Consider the following 16,774-nt stretch of genomic DNA (forward strand, 5'->3'; position numbering starts at 1 on the left):
GTATTTGGGGCTCTTTTTCTGCAAAGGGACCAGGACGACTGATCCGTGTAAAGGAAAGAATGAATGGGGACATGTATTGTGAGATTTTGAGTGAAAACCACCTTCCATCAGCAAGGGCATTGAAGATGAAACTTTGCTGTGTCTTTCAGCATGACAATGATCCCAAACACACCGCCCGGGCAACGAAGGAGTAGCTTCGTAAGAAGCATTTCAAGGTCCTGGAGTGGCCTAGCCAGTCTCCAGATCTCAACCCCATGGAAAATCTTTGGAGGGAGTTGAAAGTCTGTGTTGCGCAGCAAAAGCCCCAAAACATCACTGCTCCAGAGGAGATCTGCATGGAGGAATGGGCCAAAATACCAGCAACAGTGTGTGAAAACCTTGTGAAAACTTACAGAAAACGTTTGACCTCTCTCATTGCCAACAAAGGTTATATAACAAAGAATTGAGATGAACCTTTGTTATTGACCAAATACCTATTTTCCACCATAATTTGCTCATAAATTATTTAAAAATCAGACAATGTGATTTTCTGGATTTTTTTAAATTATTTTTTTCTCCCTCATTTAACCCTAACCCTAACCCTAACCCTGATGAAAATGACAGGCCTCTCTCACCTTTTTAAGTGGGAGAACTTGCACAATTGGTGGCTGACTAAATACTTTTCTTACCCCACTGTATCTGACTTGAGAATCAGACACAGAACAACAGACACACCAGTCCTGGAATCACATAAGCAGGAGTGTTATATTTTGGTCAGATAGAGGTGAACAAGACACAGGCCACGTAAAATGTAAGATCCTGAAATGTATGACACATTTTACAATTCACATTAATGTTGCACACTTTGTGCCAGTTAACATTTTATCCACCCCAAAAAAATGTGGATGACAAAAAAAATACATTGGCCCTGTCAGTTGGCTGTGCTTACAGTAAATGCTAACATAAAGAAGAAACTTCAAACTATAAACAAACTATTGTGATTGTGTTACTATCACATAGCTATAAATATCACATGATCATATTTTTATATTTAGGTTTTAACAGAAGTGAATTGGTGTTAAAGACAAGACATGGAGTTGTTTGGTCCTTCTTCCAGTGGAATATTTAAAGAGCATGAGAAAAAAATAATCATTTTGTCTCCACAGAAATGATACGTGCTCGACACGCTGCTCTGAGCTTAGTCAACGTCGCATTGGAGAGACTTCCAGGTTCAGTGAAGATTTTCTAGGATAGGATAAACTGGATGAAAGGAAGTCGCTAACTTCGGTGCTGTTGTCTTTCTCTCCACCTTGTCTTACCTGCATGAAAGGGTGGCATTCCTCCACAAATGGTCCACGTGTGATCTGTTTGAAGATTTGGCATATGTCTGGCAGGGACTGGGCTTGTTCAATTAGAACTCTGTGGTGATGAATCAGTGTCAGTGCAACACGGAACAGGATTTTCGAGCCCTCATAGAACAGGCAATCCCAAATTCTTAGAACTGTCTGCAATAGAAGAAGGTCATTGAGAGCATCCAGCTGGTTATAAAACAGGAATACTGACAGCTTAGATCAGTGTATTATGAATTAAACAAGGAATAATTATTTTTTTCAATAAATTAATTAACGAATAAAAATTGAAAATTCAGATTTTGATCAAAACGGATTGGTGCATGCCTTTATTGCTATACGTGATTACCAAGCATGGCTCCCAGCAATAAGATCTGTCCCTCACAAGTCCTTTATGTGTGAATGTGCTTTCTCAAATGGATCTGTTTTGCTTTTCAGTTTGAAGGCAGAATATACTGTGAACACGACTTTCAGATGCTCTTTCCTTCCTGCTACCGCCATTGTGGTGAGCGTTAGCGATAAAACGATGTTTTTTTCACGGCCGATGCCCATTGTTAGTAGTAAAGGAAGCCGATAACCAATATTTGGCCCCCATGTTCATTTGCAGTAAAGGGGAAAATATTGGTGTCAACATTTTGAATAATAAAAAGTCAACACTCAACTTCATTTAAATGCCTTTAAACATGTTTATTAAACCGCTTTTCAGATTTGCAACATAGTTTTTGTTTTTAATTTCTTAGACAATAGACATCTTTGTTTGAAAATTCTAAGAAAAAGTGCGGGGAACTCCTAGGCTCAGCAGCATGGCTTATGTTTACAGGGGTATCAAACTCCTTTTAAAAAATAATTATTATTATTTTTATTTAAATCAGGCCACATTGTAGGTATGGTTTCCCTCGGAGGACCGTTATGACTGAACTAGGAATGGGCTGGGATTGGGCCAATACTGGTCTTATTTCAAGGTATAGGGTACCGTAATTTCTCGTGTATAATGCACACCCATGTATAATACGCACCCCCAAAGTTGACCTCAAATTTCTGGAAAACCCTTCTACCGATGTACAATGCATTTTTAAAATGCATGCTTTTACTTCTACCCATATGATTAAAACGAAGTATTATCTGTATTTTGTTAGATTTTTCAAATAATTATTCTAAAGTTAAGCACTTTATTTGAACACATAATACTTGCTTTTTTTTATTTACTTGCTCTTATTTTGAAATTCACAGCCCTACTTTTATTAAGTAAATGAGAAAACACACAGTTGTGCTCATATGTTTGATTCCCCAGGCAGAATTTGTAAGATGGGGACAATTCTTTAAAGAAAACATGAAGGGCCAGGCGAAACATTTAATTTGATTTTAATGGGATTCAAATTAAACTGTCAAGCATTTCAGAAAAGCACTATCATTAAACAAGACATAACCATGAAGAAATTAATGATGGTTGTTGTTCAGTCGGCGGCACGGTGGACGACTGGTTAGAGCGTCTGGTTAGAGCGTCTGCCTCACAGTTCTGAGGACCGGGGTTCAATCCCCGGCCCCGCCTGTGTGGAGTTTGCATGTTCTCCCCGTGCCTGTGTGGGTTTTCTCCGGGCACTCCCACATCCCAAACACATGTATGGTAGGTTAATTGACAACTCTAAATTGCCCATAGGTGTGAATGTGTGAATGGTTGTTTGTTTGTATGTGCCCTGCGATTGGCTGGCAACCGGGGGAGGGTGTACCCCGCCTCCTGCCCAATGATAGCTGGAATAGGCTCCAGCACGCCCGCGACCCTAGTGAGGAGAAGCGGCTCAGAAAATGGATGGATGGATGGATGTTGTTCAGTCATCAGTCGTATTTAAAAAAACAATATTTCACAAATTCTGCCAGAGTATGTAAACGTATGAGCACAACTGTACATATATCCCTGTCATGTTGGAATGAAAGTGTAGGCTACACCTTTTTCATAACCTCTAGGTGGCGGTGGCATATTGGAATGAAGGTGTACAGCTTTTTCATAACCTCTAGATGGCGGCATACATTTATAAAATGTAAAAGTTTTTCACCTTTCCCCCTATACCCATGTGTAATGCGCACTATTGACTTTTGACAATTTTTTGGGGGAAAAATGCGCATAATACACTAGAAATTACGGTGCTCGTGATGGCTGCCGATACCAGCCACCGATACTTAAGTTGGTGCTACACTGCGATCGTTTGACACATTGGTAAATGATCATGTGGGTCAGAAAGATCCTTCTGCACAATTATCTGTCATTGTGTTTATTGAAATTTTATGAATCAAAAGTACTAGTGGTATGTGTATGGGTGAGTACTCAAGAGTGAATACTTGTACTGGTATCGGTGAACCCATATACAGTGCTGTGAAAAAGTATTGGCCCCCTTCTCAAACTCTTATATTTTTGTATAGTTTTGCCACTTTCTTTAAGATCATCAAACAAATGTAAATATTAGACAAATATAACCCAAGTGAACTTAAAATGCTGTTTTTAAATGGTGATTTCATTTATTAAGGAAAAAAATATATTCAAAGTTACCTGGACCTGTGTGAAATTGTAATGGCTCCCTACACCTAATAACTGGTTGGGCCATCCTCACCAGCAACAACTGAAATCAAGTGTTTTTCTATAACTGGCAATGAATCCAGACTGACAGATGTCAATTACTTTATTTCTCAAGTGTTCTGGAATTTCTGATCCTGTCATTTTGTTGTGATGAAATGGGCGGTCGGGTGGGCACCCCCCAGATGTCGTAATTTGTTGGTGTGGCCCGCTGGTATACTCCAAATTCATTATGTGGCCCTAGGTGCAATTAGAGTATGAGACCCCTGTTATAGACTATATAGCTATTATAAAACAAACCCTGCCATTTTGTGTTAGGAACACAAAATTCACAAAAAATTAGAACGCTGAATTGCAAAAAATCTGTAGTTTTAAGAAAGAAAAAAAAAATAACCGCATATTTGAATTCAGCAGCACAAAAATAGGTAATGACAAGTGTCTGTATCAATCCAACAAAAATTGTGTTCCCAGTGTTGTTGTTGTTGTTGTTCATAATAATAATAATATTACAAATGTAAAACTGAGTGAGATATACAGTATCACAAGACTTAACTAGCACCTCACCTCCACAGGCAGAATGTCTATGAAGAGACAGATGAACCATCGAGACACCACAAGAGTCCACATGACGTTATTATCCACCATGGCCTTCCACACTCTGGGGGACTTGACTCTCACCAGCTCCCCCAAAACCTCCTGATCTATCTTCAAGCCGACCATGCCTGGACTGTAGTAGTCTGCCATCAGATGTGCACATCACTCAGGAGGTAATAGCAATAGTAACACACACACCCTTTCAAGAACACTGTGACAAATACAGTAGATAACGACAACTGCACACCTGGTAAGATTCTGCCAAGGAGTGCATCCATCAGCCAGAAAGACTTTTCTTCATCTTTTGTGACGATAAGCAAATAGCCAGCTATAAAATTCATGCCCTGAGACAAAATCAAAGACCATTGACACAACCAAATAGCAACTCTGTATAATCCATACGAGAGACAAGTGGACATGAAGAAACCTGGAATGCACATTTGCAATACAAAAAAATGCTACTATGGTGTGTTGGAAGATATTTCCATTTTAAATGCAGTACATACAAAACAATGACACAGACACAACGCATTTAAATGGATATACTGTATCAAGCTATGATGTGAATGAATACATTTTGATGAGATTCTGTGATAGACTGCGTTACTTCACTCTTTATTGAACACTGCTAAGTTGTGCTGTACAGTATATTGCATTATAGGCTAGTTTCCTTGAGCCTTCAGAGCCTCTAACAGTACACTGGATGAGATGCTAACACAATTGCTTTAAATCAAGTTTACATTATCAGTAAAAAAATATATATTTTTAAAAAAGTGCTGGTTGTCAAGAATGTTTTAGCAGAAATGTCAAAAATCAATAGGATTTAAATATTGTAGTGCAAATTTTGTGTTTTCTATATTACCTGACAATAACCCACAGCAGCATTGTGGTGAGCATAAGCCCGCAGCACATTGTACAAAGCCTTCTGCAGACAAGGGTTAGATGTCTTCCGAAACTGCACATTATCAGGAAATGTTCTGTTTAAGTCTAAAATAAATAAATAAAAAAAGACACATGCAAGAGCAGTCAGTAGCGCAAAGACCTCCACCAAGACAGAATGAATTAGGGCTCTACATGCGGTTTAGCATGAATAAAAATCACTACAGGCCAACCTATGCAGATGGTCTCCACCAGTTTGGGGTCATGCTGGGCTTCAAGTAGGGCCTGGTAGTAGCCTGGGTTCTTCTCAAACTGCTCTTGAGCTCCACTAGCCACCATCCAGATCATAGCCCGATGCTCATTGGGTACCCCCTTACGTATATAACGCTTTACTTAAGTGGAAGGAAAATGGAAGTTTACTGTGTGCAGGAAAAGCTAGGTGTGACACTTGCACATTTCGCACTCACATTTTACATTCCTCTGCACCTTGCGTTTGCTCTTCAGTAATTTGGACCATTTGATGGACCTCTGAGTGAGCACAACAAGATACTCAGACATCAGCTCTTCATATGATTCATAGTCAAAGTCTTCTGGATGCTCAAAGCCATATGGATCCACTCTGTGTGATGAATTAAGATTATTACTTCGAATAATGGGTAGGTTAATTGACAACTCTAAATTGTCCGTAGGTGTGAATGTGAGTGCGAATGGCTGTTTGTTTTCAATGTGCCCTGCGATTGGCTGGCAACCAGTTCAGGGTGTACCCCGCCTCCTGCCCGATGATAGCTGGCATAGGCTACAGCATGCCCGCGACCCTAGTGAGGAGAAGCGGCTCAGAAAATGAATGGATGGAATGGAATAATGTTAGTGTGGTATTCTAGGAACAGTAAAGTAGTTTATGTTTGTCCTTAACATTGGTGTGGAGTCAGGGCCTTCAAGGCCTTATCTGAATTCAAAAGCACTAACCTAAATTTACAACTTAATTTAAGTATTAATTAATTATTATTAATAGTTATTATAGTATATATCATTTAACAAGAAATATATAATTACATATATATCGTGAGGATAAGCGCCACAGAAAATGGACTGATGGATGGATGGATGGATAATATATATTAGCCGGCGATGGATGGATAATATATATTATCCGGCACAGTGGACGACTGGTTAGCACATCTGCCTCACAGTTCTGGGGACTGGGGTTCAAATCCCGGCCCCGCCTCTGTGGAGTTTGCATGTTCTCCCCGTGCCAGGGTGGGCTTTCTCCCACATTGAGCCAGGCCCATCTCCACCTGCACCTGATGGCTTTGCCACATGAATAGGATCCTCGTCTTTAAGCACTCTCATTCTGGAAAAGAATTGACTAAAATAATTGTCTGTTTCACTTAATTTTTCACTATGACCAACTTCAAATGCTAATCCCAAATGCATCCTCCAGGAAAATATTAAGTACAATAGTTTTCTGTTTTTATTGGCCATTTCTGAATTTGAAGTTAGTTAATTCTGTGTTGTGACAGTAATTCCTAACATCGCTCCATCGCTTAATACATTTAACATTAACATCTGTAAACTAATTAGATAATTGTAGCTGCGTTTCATAATTAATACAAGATGTACTAGCGGATCAACTCTTGGTCGCCTATGCTGCATGTGCTTCGCGGTTCCGCTGGGACCGCAACCAGGGCCACGACCCGCAGCACTTCAACACGAAAACACAAAAGACCAGTGCAACAAATACGACACTGGCTGATCTGATGAGCAAAAATGTTGCTTAAATGTAAGAGTAGCAGTAGAGAATGTCTGCTCCAGAGGTAGGTAGAGTAGCCAAATATTGTACTCAAGTAAGTAAGTACTGTTACTTGACAGTAATGTGACTCAAGTAAAAAGTAGTCATCCAAAAAACTACTTGAGTAAGAGTAAAAACTACACAGTGAAATAATTACTGAAGTACTGAGTAAATAGTGAGTACCTTCTGATTTTAACCACAGCATGAACATCATTAACAAAAAAATTACAAAATAAAATGTGAAAGTTCTGATGTTACATGTGTGTGCGTGTGTATGCACACTCAAAACTACAACAAATCTGCAATTTACTGCACAGTGTTTTCTAAAGTTATAAGTGAGCTGAAATATCCACGTTTGGGCAGACAGTGCCAGACAAATACGACAATACATGAAAGCTGTTGATTTTGTTCGTCTAAATGTAAACACGAGTCGCACGCCGTTGCCTTCACGGATGATGACCTTCCCAACATGGCCGCCAAGTAGGCACAATGATCAGTGGGACTGTCTTATCTAGTGTTACTACCTATGCCCGGGAAGCCCAATGGAAGACATTGTGTGAGGTCATGTGACTTTCTTGTGTCGTTTGATTGGTTAACTAGACTTAAACGTCACTAGCGCTTAAATTGGATTGGCGCAAACAGCGCTCTATGCAGAAGTCGAAGTCGTAGTCTCGCGCAAGAAATAGTTGATAAATACGCAACAATTGATAAATAAATGTAGCGAGCACCATTTAGATCATTGTAACGGAGTAAAAGTACAGTTACTTCTTAACAGCGGAAGCGGAGTGTTTTTCTGGTCTTGTCAACTCCTGTGACTTATCCAAAGCAGGTCCCGAGCGCACAGGCGGAGTAATATTCAGAAATGAAGTGTGTGTGTGTATGGTGGACGTGTGGAATGGATTTAGCTGCCAGTGTTCAAGGAGTACGGAACAGCATATGACGACAGCGACGATGACCCCCCCCCCCCCCCCCCCCCCAAGAAAAACTCATGGGATCAATACGATTCACGTAAATGGCCTATTTTGAGTTCAAAATTTTGCCGAAAGGTGACTGATTTGCATGTGCCGTATTTTCGCGACCATAAGGGGCACCGTATAAAAAGGTGCAGTCTCAGTTACGGGGTCTATTTCTGCATTTAACACATACATAAGGCGCACCGTATTATTGGGCGCAGGCATGGTAAAACATACGCTAGCTTAAAACATAGGGTAGCATGCACTTGCGAACCATGGATTCGTTGATCTTGAATTCTCTCGCGGCTGCTCGATTCCCATGTTCCTCCGCGTAACTGATAGCTTGCAGTTTAAACTGTGTTTTGTAAGCGTGTCTCTTCGTAGGTGCCATTTTCGGGGGTCCTTAGCCAATATATACCTACTGGGGGAGTGCCTTTAGCGTCCTCTTTCATGCGCACCCTTCCCCCTTTAACGCCCGCATGCTGTCGTCAGTCACATCCGCCTTTCCTCTATATAAGCAGCGCGTCGGCAGGAAATGCTCCAAGTCAGACAAGCGGAGCGCTCATCAAAGTCGCACAACAATATTTACAGATTTTGGAACTCGGTGCACACACGAGGCGTGCCGCATTATAAGGCACCCCGTCCATTTTGGAGAAAATTGAGGACTTTTAAGTGCGCCTTATGGTCGTGAAAATACGGTATGTTCAATATATGTGCTGCTCAAGTTTTTTAATTTCCACTTCGTAAGGGATATGGAAAAACACAAAAATATTTCAATTAACATTTGAGGCATTGTCAAGTATTACCCACTTAACCAGAGTGGATTTGATTGGCATAATGCTTTATGTCTGTCCCATTACCTCCTAAATATACTGTGCTACAGTGAGAGTGGATGGCTCAAAACAGTGTCTTTAAGATGATTAGGTAACATGATAAGCTTTCTTAGCTTAAACCTTTAACAAGTCAATACTTGTCTGTAGGAAAGAAGTCTTGTATTCACATATATGTAAGTTTTGAATACATTCAAGCACCTGTTCATGTCACCTGACAAGATGTAAAAGACAAAATTGTATTTAAATGTCATAAGTGTGTAAATAAGGTCATAACAAAGTCCTTATTGCCAAAACAATGGCAAGGCTTCGGTGAAGCAGGTAACAGTCAATCCGGTTGCATATGTTGGGATAAGAAGTTATTCCCCTTGCAGTAAAAAAATACATAAATACTTCAAACTGCAATAAACAATTTGTGACGAATGCTTTTCTGACATGGTGAACGGAAACAGAATTCTGTATCAGATCTGATTCAAATGTTCACATATGCCTGTTGTGTCTCGTGCCTTTTCCGTCATTTATTCCGCGGCGTGTCGTGCAAGTCATGGTTCAGCAAAAAGGTTCCCAAAGAAGAATTTCCCAAAGTTTGGTACGGTTACCATTACGACAGGTAAGAGTTTATACAGCAGCCCAGTGAACATTGCATAGCAAGTTTTCACGAACGTGAAAATGTGTTCGGTTGATGAACTAGCACGTTACCTGTCCACTCTGTCTTTGGCTGTGTGGCTGGACGAGCTCGTCGTCTCGTTGTTCTCCATTCCCTCTCCTTTCCTCACGGTGGCTCCTTGTTTATTCTGCGTATTTCCCCGCCGAGATATTTCCAGAGTGCGTTCGATCCAACGCTTCAAGTTCACTTTCTGGGATATATATATTTTTTTCTTCCCACGAACGGGGGTCTCTTGTACGGGGGACTACACGCTATTCTTAAGAATGGAAAACAGAGTTTCATTCATTCCTGGTTTCCTTTATTCACCTTTATGTCTGTTGAACAGATTCCCAGTCCGCCATTGTGCCTGCCATATGGAGAGAACTTTAAGTTTGACTCTGAGCGCCATTCACATGCACCTGCTGCTTGCTTCCTCGCTAACTCGGAATATTACCGATCCCGCCAAAGACATCGAATGACGAACGCAACCTGGACATTAATACAGGAAGTTGGCTGCCCGGCTATGCCAGCGAAAGATCTACTTTAAGATACGACGGGAGAAGTCCGTGGAAGGGAGGTTTCTCACTCTCACGTCAATCAGATCTCATGGTGCCTTCAAACAAATCAGGTAACATCCTAAACTCTCTCCCAACATGACCAATGCTGTCACTTTAGTCCGTGTCAACAAGTTAGTTGCTGCTTATTTTACTCTAGATGCTAACATTGCCTTTAGTTAATTAGTACGGCATGACTTGCCTCTTTTAACGTGATGATATACTCGCTGTGTGTGGCTTTAAAACCAAAAACAACAAAATTTTAAAGCATTACACTTCATATTAATATCAGTTACACACTCTGAACTCACATAATCTCTGGAGTAATGACCTTCATAATGGTATTTGATTCTTTTAATCTTCTTTTCCTTTCGGCTTGTCCCTTTAGGGGTCGCCACAGCACCTCATCCTTTTCCATGTAAGCCGATCTCCTGCATCCTCCTCTCGAACACCAACTCCCCTCATGTCTTCCCTCACGACATCCATCAACCTTCTCTTTTGTCTTCCTCTAGCTCTCTTGCCTGGCAGCTCCATCCTCATCACCATTCTACCAATATACTCACTATTTCTCCTCTGGACGTGTCCAACCCATCGAATTCTGCTCTCTCGAACTTTGTCTCCAAAACATCGAACCTTGGCTGTCCCTCTGATTGGCTCATTTCTAATTTTATCCAACCTGGTCACTCCGAGAGCGAACCTCAACATCTTCATTTCCGCCACCTCCAGCTCTGCTTCCCGTTATCTCTTCAGTGCCACTGTCTCTAATCCGTACATCATGGCTGGCCTCACCACTGTTTTATAAACTTTGCCCTTCATCCTCGCAGAGACTCTTCTGTCACATAACACACCGGACACCTTCCTCCACCCGTTCCAACCTGCTTGGACGCGTTTCTTTACTTCCTGACCACACTCACCATTGTTCTGGATGGTTGACCCCAATTATTTAAAGTCCTCCACCCTTGCTATCTCTTCTCCCTGTAGCCTCACTCTTCTCCCACCACCCCTCTCATTCATGCACATATATTCTGTTTTACTTCGGCTAATCTTCATTTCTTTGCTCTCCAGTGCATGCCTCCATCTTTGTAACTGTTCCTCCACCTTCTCCCTGCTTTCATTGCAGATCACAATGTCATCTGCAAACATCATGGTCCACGGGGATTCCAGTCTAACCTCATCTGTCAGCCTATCCATCACCACTGCAAACAGGAAGGGGCTCAGGGCTGATCCCTGATGTAGCCCCACGTCCACCTTAAATTCATCTGTCACACCTACAGCACACCTCACCACTGTTCTGCTTCCCTCGTACATGTCCTTGTATTATTCTAACATACTTCTCTACCACTCCAGACCTCCGCATGCAGTACCACAGTTCCTCTCTGGGTACTCTGTCATAGGCTTTCTCTAGATCTACAAAGACACAATGTAGCTCCCTCTGACCTTCTCTGTACTTTTCCATCAACATCCTCAAGGCAAATAATGCATCTGTGGTACTCTTTCTAGGCATGAAACCACACTGTTGCTCGAAAATACTCACTTCTGTCCCGAGTCTAGCTCCACTACTCTTCCCCATAACTTAATTGTGTGACTCATCAACTTTATTCCACTATAGTTCCCACAGCTCTGCACATCACCCTTGTTCTTAAAAATGGGACCCAGCACACTTTTCCTCCATTCCTCAGGCATCTTCTCATGCACTAGAATTCTATTGAACAAGCTGGTCATAAACTCCACAGCCACCTCTACTAGATGCTTCCATAGCTCCACAGGAATGTCATCAGGACCAACTGCCTTTCCATTTTTCATCCTCTTTAATGCCTTTCTAACTTCCCCCTTACTAATCATTGCCACTTCCTGGTCCACCACACTTGCCTCTTCTACTCTCCCTTCTCTCTCATTTTCCTCATTCACCAACTCCTCAAAGTATTCTTTCCATCTATCTAGCACAATACTGGCATCAGTCAACATATTTCCATCTCTATCCTTTATCACCCTAACCTGCTGCACATCCTTCCCATCTCTATCCCTCTGTCTGGCCAACCTGTATAGATCCTTTTCTCCTTTTTTAGTGTCCAACCTGGCATACATGTCATCATATGCCTCTTGTTTGGCCTTTGCCACCTCTACCTTTGCCCTATGTCACATCTCAAAGTATTTCTTTCACCTCTCCTCGGTCCTCTCAGTGTCCCACTTCTTCTTTGCTAACCTTTTTCCTTATATGATTTCCTGTACTGTGAGGTTCCACCACCAAGTCTCCTTCTCTCCTTTCCTGCCAGAAGATACACCAAGTACTCTCCTGCCTGCCTCTCTGATCACCTTGGCTGCAGTGGTCCAGTCATCTGGAAGCTCCTCCTGTCCACCGAGAGCCTGTCTCACCTCTTCCCAAAAAGCTGTACAACACTCGTTCCTGTCTCAGCTTCCACCACATGGTTCTCTGCTCTGCCTTTGTCTTCCTAATATTCCTCCCTACCACCAGTCATTTTACACAACACCATCCTATGCTGTCTAGCCACACTCTCCCCTACCACTACCTTACAGTCGGTAACCTCCTTCAGATTACATCGTCTGCACAAGATGTAATCCACCTTCGTGCTTCTACCTCCGCTTTTGTAGGTCACCCTATGTTCCTACAGCCATTTGCATCATTTTCGCAAAGTCTACCACCATCTGTCCCTCCAAGTTCCTTTCCTGGATTCCGTACTTACCCATTACTTCTTCATCACCCCTCTTTCCTTCACCAACATGTCCATTACAATCTGCACCAATCACGACTCTCTTTCTGTCTGGGATACTCAGAACTACTTCGTCTTGCTCCTTCCAGAATTTCTATTTCAACTCTAGGTCACATCCTACCTGTGGGGCATAGCCACTAATCACATTATATAAAACATCCTCAATTTCAAGTTTCAGCCTCATCACTCGATCTGATACTCTTTTCACCGCAAAGACATTCTTAGCCAACTCTTCTTTTAAAATAACCCCGACTCCATTTCTCTTCCCATCTACACCATGGTAAAATAATTTAAACCCTTCCCCCAAACTTCTAGCCTTACTGCCTTTCCACCTGGTCTCATGGACACACAATATATCAACCTTTCCCCTAATCATCATGTCAACCAACTTCCGAGATTTTCCTGTCATAGTCCCAACATTCAAAGTCCCCACATTCAGTTCTCGGCTCTGTGCTTTCCTCTTCTCTTTCTGCAGAAGAACCCGCTTTCGGCAGAAAGAGAAGAGGAAAGCACAGAGCTAATATGCTCTCCAAATGAAGGCAGTGTTGTTGAGTAACCAACCACGCCCTTTTCAGTGCCTGGAGCTCAGGTGGAGTATAAGTAAATACTGTGAGCCATCAAGGCTTTTAGTAGCAACAACAACAAGTTGCCCACCATCGTTGTGGAATTTTCTTTTAAAAAAAATACAAATACAAAATTTAATCAGCACTTCACACACCTCTAAAATCCTCCACCTCTAAAATAAATTCACACACACACACACACACACAAAAAAACAGTTCCCCGAAAAGGAAATTTTCATCATGCGATTTTCAAAATTATTGGTTTGTTTTATTCAGATTAAAGTGGGCATTTCAATCAGACTCTGCATTTTGACTGACTGAAATTTTGGGGAAATCTTTTCATGTTGCTTCTATCAGCATAAAAGTAATTTTTGACTTTCATTTTTGTAATTCATTTTCATAAAACAAGAACAAAACACTAACTAATTTAACAACCGGAAGAGTCCAATTGCCTCGCTTCAAGCTTTACGGATTACCCCAACCTGAATAACTGGCAATCTACATGGTCATAAATAAAAAAACACAATTAGCAAATACATTGCTATTTTTTTATTGATATTGTGACAGTAAGTTAAAAATGACCAAGGGAATTATGCTATTTGGTTAACATCTTTATAGGTGTTAAGAAAGAAAGAAAGTTAGCATTCTAAAATAGCCTTTGAAAACACATATCATATTTTTGTCTATTTTAGCATAGCATATAATATTTAATCATTTTGAAGAGAACTACACACACATGTTCAAAGTGCCTTTCAGAACACCTTATAAAGAACATACAAAAATTAACAAGAGTACAGTAAAAGGAAATATCACAGTTGCTCAAAATACAGCCACAAAATCTTGTTTGTGGGTTTCTGACATGACTGCATGTCTATCAAAATAATATCTTCCAAATGAAGGGATGCATGTTGAATATTTCACTGGATAGGGGGTCCTCAGTTTACAATTGACTAACGCTCATATGGCAGCGTTGTAATCAGAATTTATACATAAATCGGGCTGTGCCGTAGTGGCTTACCTATGTTAACGCAGTAGTAAAGTCATTCACTAAACAAAAATATAAATGCGACACTTTTTTTTCTTTTGCTCCTATTTTTATGAGCTGAATTCAGAGATATAATACTTTTTCTATGCACACAAAAGGCCCATTCCTCAAGTATTGTTCACAAATCTCTGAAGTAGTTCATTGCACGTCATTCATAACCTCAAAAATTGTATGTCGCTAACATCATAAACGGAGGACCACCTGTTTTTTTAAATTTGATAGAATAATATTTATGAATAAAATAATTGTAATGATATTTCACGAAACAGAGTCCTCAGTTTTGGCAATGTGAGAGGAGTCATCAGTTAACCTACTATGCAGGTTAACTGAGGACTCTAAATTGGCCAAAGATTTTTGTGCACGTGAGTGTGAATGATTGTTTGTCTTTGTCTTGTTTGTCAAAATTGGGGACATATACACTTTTTTTTTGTATACTGTCTAGTATGCTGTCAAAAGTTGCAGTGAAAGTTAATTTTGTGGGGTCTGGCATGCATGAAAATTCTTTATGAATTTTCATTTCTCATTTGCAAAAATTGCATAGTATTGCTGATTTTATGTAGATTTAAAAAAATTCGAAATAAAACTGTTTGCAGTGCTTTCACTGCGTGTGATTTTTATTTGATTTTATTTTTTTTTAAATTGGATCTCAAGGTTTTGAGTTTTAATTGAACAATACACCAAACAAAACAAATCATCAATGACAACAATTATTTCAATAACTTGATCTTTAAAATAACCAGTTCAGGGTGTACCCCGCCTCCTGCCCGATGAAAGCTGGGATAGGCTCCAGCACGCCCGCGACCCTAGTGAGGAGAAGCGGCTCAGATAATGGATGGATGGATGGATCTTTAAAATACAATTTAATTATTTTATTTAATGATCACACAGCTCACAGGCTACACACAAACATAAGTTGAAAGTCACATTCAAATTGACGGCTAGGGGATATGACAAATAGAAAAAAATGGTAAAGAAAATGTCAATTGCTATTTTTTTAATTAGGAAAAGGAAATATTTTTTTTCATGATTATTTGAAAATAAGTCATGTTTTTGTTTTTCTAATTCAGTTGCCTTACCGCAGGTCATCAAAACAAAGTAGTATTAAATTAAAAAAAAAAAGCCTATAATTTGACGTATGTATAATTTTCACCAATCTAGAAAGTAAAGGTATCAGTAAACCGTATGACTTTGGGTTTATATGTTTGTTTGACAGATGGGTCTCCATAGTTTATTGACGTATACTTTGGTCTCTGAGTTTTGTTGGTCATCGGTAATTGAATTTGAGCAGGTGACACTAGCACACTGAAAGTGGTATCAAATGGTTGACAACTCTGTGCTACTTGTGTATATATCATTTCTTCTGTTACTCTATCTCCTTTAACTTCTTTATCCTGCTCCTGTTTTAGCTGAAATGTTCTTTCGGTTTTATTTTCTGTTGCTGCATGAAGTCTGTATACCTTCATGTCAAGCCGACATGAATCCTGAAAAGTTCCCTTCATCATCACTCCAGCTCCAAAAGCATTTGTAGAAGAGTTAGATGGTGAAGTCAACATTTTAGCCAAAGCAGTCTTTGAGTGCAGTGCTGATTGACAAGAGGCATACATAATCTCATCATTGTGTTGAGCATCAAATCTACAAATGTTTGGTATGATGTAATGGGGCAGTCCTCTTTGACTCGCTACATCTATGTGTCGATTTGGATCAGCAATCAGTTCTTTACCCATCAAGTTATAGTCTGTACCAGTGGAGAGTCTCCCAGAATGCGAGTTGTTTTTCATGTCTGGGCTAGCTGAAGCTTCATGTTTATGGGTCTTAAAGTATTGTTTAGGAGAAGAATTCCTATATGTGGACCATAGGATGGAGCGTGGCAGCACAACTGTCATATGGCACTTCAGTGGGGCATTTCTGTGTGGGACAAGTCTGCAGGGCCTAGGGAGGGACCACTGTGTTACAGATCGAAAGTGGATTGTCTCTTGACTAGCATAGTTCAACTTTGCTGTGGTACAACTATTTTCTACACCTGTACAGTGTATTTCACCAGAACTCCAGCATTGTACATCACCTCTCGTGTTGTGTAATAAATTAAAACTGTTGTCAGCCACATGTGGCTGCATTTGCCCTACTTTCAAGTTCAGGTGTACCTTCTCCTCTGGCTTTTGTTGCCCCTCGTCTGCGCTCTGATTTGGTTTCAACCACTTACTTGCACTTTCCGATTTGACATTTTTACACTGGATTTGTTGGTGAGCAATTGCATCCACTGCTGTTTTGTGCTCTCTTTCACACCAAGCAACGTGCTGT

At 40.6% G+C, this 16,774-nt stretch overlaps 1 protein-coding gene across 1 annotated transcript; it reads right to left on the reverse strand.

Annotated features, from left to right (window-relative positions):
- Positions 1-722: 722 nt before the first annotated feature.
- grtp1a (growth hormone regulated TBC protein 1a) lies at positions 723-10,197 on the reverse strand. The gene is made up of 8 exons (XM_061763075.1): positions 9,639-10,197; positions 5,835-5,986; positions 5,601-5,759; positions 5,351-5,475; positions 4,736-4,832; positions 4,459-4,631; positions 1,299-1,484; positions 723-1,224 (listed from the first exon to the last, which is right to left on the reverse strand). The coding sequence occupies exons 1-8, from the start codon at positions 9,695-9,697 to the stop codon at positions 1,129-1,131; spliced, it is 1,047 nt and encodes a 348-aa protein (XP_061619059.1). The 5' UTR covers positions 9,698-10,197; the 3' UTR covers positions 723-1,128.
- Positions 10,198-16,774: the final 6,577 nt, after the last annotated feature.

The sequence above is a fragment of the Phyllopteryx taeniolatus genome, chromosome 2, assembly GCF_024500385.1.
Source record: "Phyllopteryx taeniolatus isolate TA_2022b chromosome 2, UOR_Ptae_1.2, whole genome shotgun sequence".
In the NCBI taxonomy this organism is placed as follows: domain Eukaryota; kingdom Metazoa; phylum Chordata; class Actinopteri; order Syngnathiformes; family Syngnathidae; genus Phyllopteryx; species Phyllopteryx taeniolatus.

Excerpts from the sequence above, each read along its gene's own strand:
- grtp1a (XM_061763075.1), bottom strand. The coding sequence starts at position 9,697 with ATGGAGAACAACGAGACGACGAGCTCGTCCAGCCACACAGCCAAAGAC. Across the intron at positions 5,760-5,834 it reads GGTGCAGAGGAATGTAAAAT|TAAAGCGTTATATACGTAAG; the intron begins GTGAGTGCGAAA and ends CTTCCACTTAAG. Across the intron at positions 1,225-1,298 it reads AATGCCACCCTTTCATGCAG|AAAATCTTCACTGAACCTGG; the intron begins GTAAGACAAGGT and ends ATCCTATCCTAG.